Source organism: Platichthys flesus, chromosome 5 (assembly GCF_949316205.1).
Source record: "Platichthys flesus chromosome 5, fPlaFle2.1, whole genome shotgun sequence".
In the NCBI taxonomy this organism is placed as follows: domain Eukaryota; kingdom Metazoa; phylum Chordata; class Actinopteri; order Pleuronectiformes; family Pleuronectidae; genus Platichthys; species Platichthys flesus.
Genome location: NC_084949.1, coordinates 557,332 through 560,579, shown reverse-complemented (window position 1 = coordinate 560,579; position 3,248 = coordinate 557,332). Strand labels below are relative to the sequence as shown.

At 41.1% G+C, this 3,248-nt stretch overlaps 1 protein-coding gene across 1 annotated transcript; it reads left to right on the top strand.

Annotated features, from left to right (window-relative positions):
• The first annotated feature begins 259 nt into the window (after positions 1-259).
• Positions 260-2,758, top strand: hmgb2a (high mobility group box 2a). Its single transcript, XM_062387851.1, has 5 exons — positions 260-386; positions 1,157-1,316; positions 1,537-1,685; positions 1,783-1,957; positions 2,100-2,758. Exons 2-5 carry the CDS (start codon positions 1,170-1,172, stop codon positions 2,262-2,264), a joined length of 636 nt encoding a protein of 211 aa, XP_062243835.1. The 5' UTR covers positions 260-386; positions 1,157-1,169; the 3' UTR covers positions 2,265-2,758.
• Positions 2,759-3,248: the final 490 nt, after the last annotated feature.

Below are 3,248 nucleotides of genomic sequence, written 5' to 3'. Positions count from 1 at the left end.
TTCTTAACTATAGACTATCCGAAAACTCCTTCTCCTTCTCCCTCCCCCTCCCCCTCCCCCTCCCTCTGTCCTCCATACACCAATGATTCCGACCGAACAAAGGGAATTTCGCGCCGAAAGTTTAAAAGCCCAGGTCAGCCAATCAGGGTACAGACAACACATACGAACGTGATGTCTTCATGTCACATAACAGAACCAATCATAGCAACGTATTTCAGTTACGTACTACGTTTCAAATTTAAATATCCCGATCTAACCAATCCGCTGAAGGCAGGGCGGAGTTGTGGAAGTAGTTCTCCTTAAGTTAGTACAGCGTCGCAGTCAGTGAAAAACAGTTGCTCTTTACTCGTCACCCACTCGTCAACAATTTGTCTTACTGCAACCAGGTAAGGTCCATTTTACATCTCTAATATGCAAACGGTGCCGTTTAAAGTAGTCGGGGTTTTACAGTGAATATGTGTTAGGTCTACGCCGAATGATTAGTGTATGTAAAGTTTGTGTAAGAGGACAATTTTCTTTCTAAGCCGTTAATATGTTATATATAACATAGTGACCTAAACTGTCACCGAGACGAAAGTTGCGTATATGGGGTCATATCAAACCATAGTCCGCAAAGTTCAGCATTTTGAGTCGGTCTAGATAGAGATGTTGCGATAAGTATGCAGCGTGCAGTGACGACGCCATTATGTTTGCTAGCTTAGCGCCGCACCGTACGGAAGGGCCTCCCGTTTAAAATTTGAATCGGTTGTGGCTGCTTTGGTTGGTCCGTTTGTCAGTAGCCATTAATAGTTTATTGGTCATGTCACATTATAATTACCTTATACTGTAATGGGGAAGGTTATCGCGTAGTTGGGTTTGGGCGGGAAGATACAAAATGGAGTCTCATGCTATTTATGCAGAGACTGAAATCCGATTAGAGACTAAAATACCCCCGAGTGCCTGTTCCATTTCTGCTGCCGTAATGCTTGTGCAACGACGCATGTGAACTTTTAACTCGGGTGATGTTCTATATATATGGGAAGTTAATTAATATAAAGACACGGCGGTTTTAATTTTAAGAGAAATAAGCCGTGTATGTTTGTCTGACATTTTGCCTTAATCTACTCCGATGGTCACTCGTTTTTGACCATGTCATGTGATATATCTCCGTTTGTAGATTGAACGCCGCAATGGCAAAGGACCCAAATAAGCCCAGAGGAAAAACCTCCTCCTATGCTTTCTTTGTTGCGACCTGCCGTGAAGAGCACAAGAGGAAACACCCAGGGGTCGGTGTAGGCTTTGCAGAGTTCTCAAAGAAATGCTCTGAGAGATGGAAGGTAAGATGGATAACAATTTTGAAAGTTTATTATAATTTAGTAATTATTTTAATCGTAAAGTTTTTTTTCCCGCTTCCGTGCCTATTTGAAGTGGAAAGGCAGGGTGCAGTACATTACATCATGCCACATGCACCTCCTTATATTGTCAAGAGTTCTAGTTTGTGAGAGAATCTAGTTTGTGATATAGGACTGATTTTATAATTGTTTTTATTTTCGTAAGACCGTGTCAGCCAAGGAGAAGGTGAAGTTCGAGGACATGGCCAAGAATGACAAGGTTCGATATGACCGTGAGATGACTACATATGTTCCACCGAAGGGTGCAAAAAAAGGCAAGAAGAAGAAGGACCCCAATGCCCCAAAGAGGCCCCCGTAAGTCTTCACAATCCCTGATCATTTAGTTACATGCAGTTTCATATAACGGACTGTATTCTGGTGTTTTGACATTAAATCCATTTTTTCTTTGCAGCTCTGCTTTCTTCGTGTTCTGTGCTGAACACCGCGGCAGAATCAAGGAGGAGAACCCTGGTATCACCATTGGTGACATTGCCAAGAAGCTTGGGGAGTTGTGGGGTACACAGACTTCCAAAGACAAAGCTCCACATGAAGCAAAGGCTGCTAAACTGAAGGAAAAATATGAGAAGGTACATATGGTATTTTTCATGGTGCCTACAACTTGAAAATGAAAAGCAGTCCCTAATTATAAGTTCTGGATAAGCACATTATATATATACACATTACTATTGCAATGCAGTTGATTGAACATTCTTTTGTTCATTTGTTTAGGATGTTGCTGCCTACAAAGCCAAAAGCGGGTCCGGAAAGAGTGATGCTGGTAAGAAGAGTGGCCCAGGTAGGCCCATTGCCAAGAAAACAGCACCAGCTGACGATGAGGACGACGATGAGGACGATGATGAGGAGGATGATGATGATGACGACGATGAGGACTAAACAATTTGTTAATGGATGTGAAGTCTACAATGTGTTTTTTCAGCATAAGTATGTTTTGTGCATATCATTATAGCCTGCTGTCCCTGTTGGTCGGCCTCGGTAGGATACCAGACCTGTATATTTTTTTTTCTCTTCTTATTCAGGGATTTAGTAATTATATTGTCACGTAGCCCCACAATGCTCCTCCACTGAACAAGGCTTTGTAATGTATAAGATCTTCATTGCTACCTGAACCAGCAACCAGGTGACTTTGGTAATATAATGCACTGACAGTAGGCAGCAGCAAATCTCAAGTTTTAAAGTTCTTTCTGGAAACACTGCTTTATATTCTGTTTAGTGGTGCAGTTTCTTCAGTCATTTTACTTTCCAGATTTATCTGTAGTTAAAACAAGTGTTTGCATCCGTTTTAATGTGGAACATGGAAGAGTTTCGTGTAGAATGATTTTTTTTTTTTTTCTCTTTCTTTTGTAATAAAATTTTGTATATTGATATAAGGTTGTGGACAGTCATTTGCTGGTTTGAATCTCTAATAGCTGTGCCTTTTAATCCATTAAGGCTATTGGGGACCTCTGGTTTAGGATTATTATGGACCTGTGTGGATGTTATTCCATCCTGTAAGCCAGTGTAGAACTGTTATGCAGGACTTCTTACATATGACATAACTAAGTGAAAATGAATGATGTTTTAGAATTGAACCTGTTATACCTGGAAAACGATTCAAAAAAACAATACCAGTAACTTATTATCCATGATTGTTTCCCAGGTAATTGTAATTCCACCGTTTGGTTAATGAGATGTAGATTTGGGTATACCCTTTTCCACTTACCACTATTGAATGTTTTACCTGTTTTCATTCCACAGTCCAGTCTCGCAGCTCAGGCTTATAGGTGGTCTAAATAGGTGGTCTGCGACACACTTGGGGCCTCTTCCAGGATGTCACCCACCTTTCACAATGTTAGCGATGCTCCAGCTATCCCACATGAC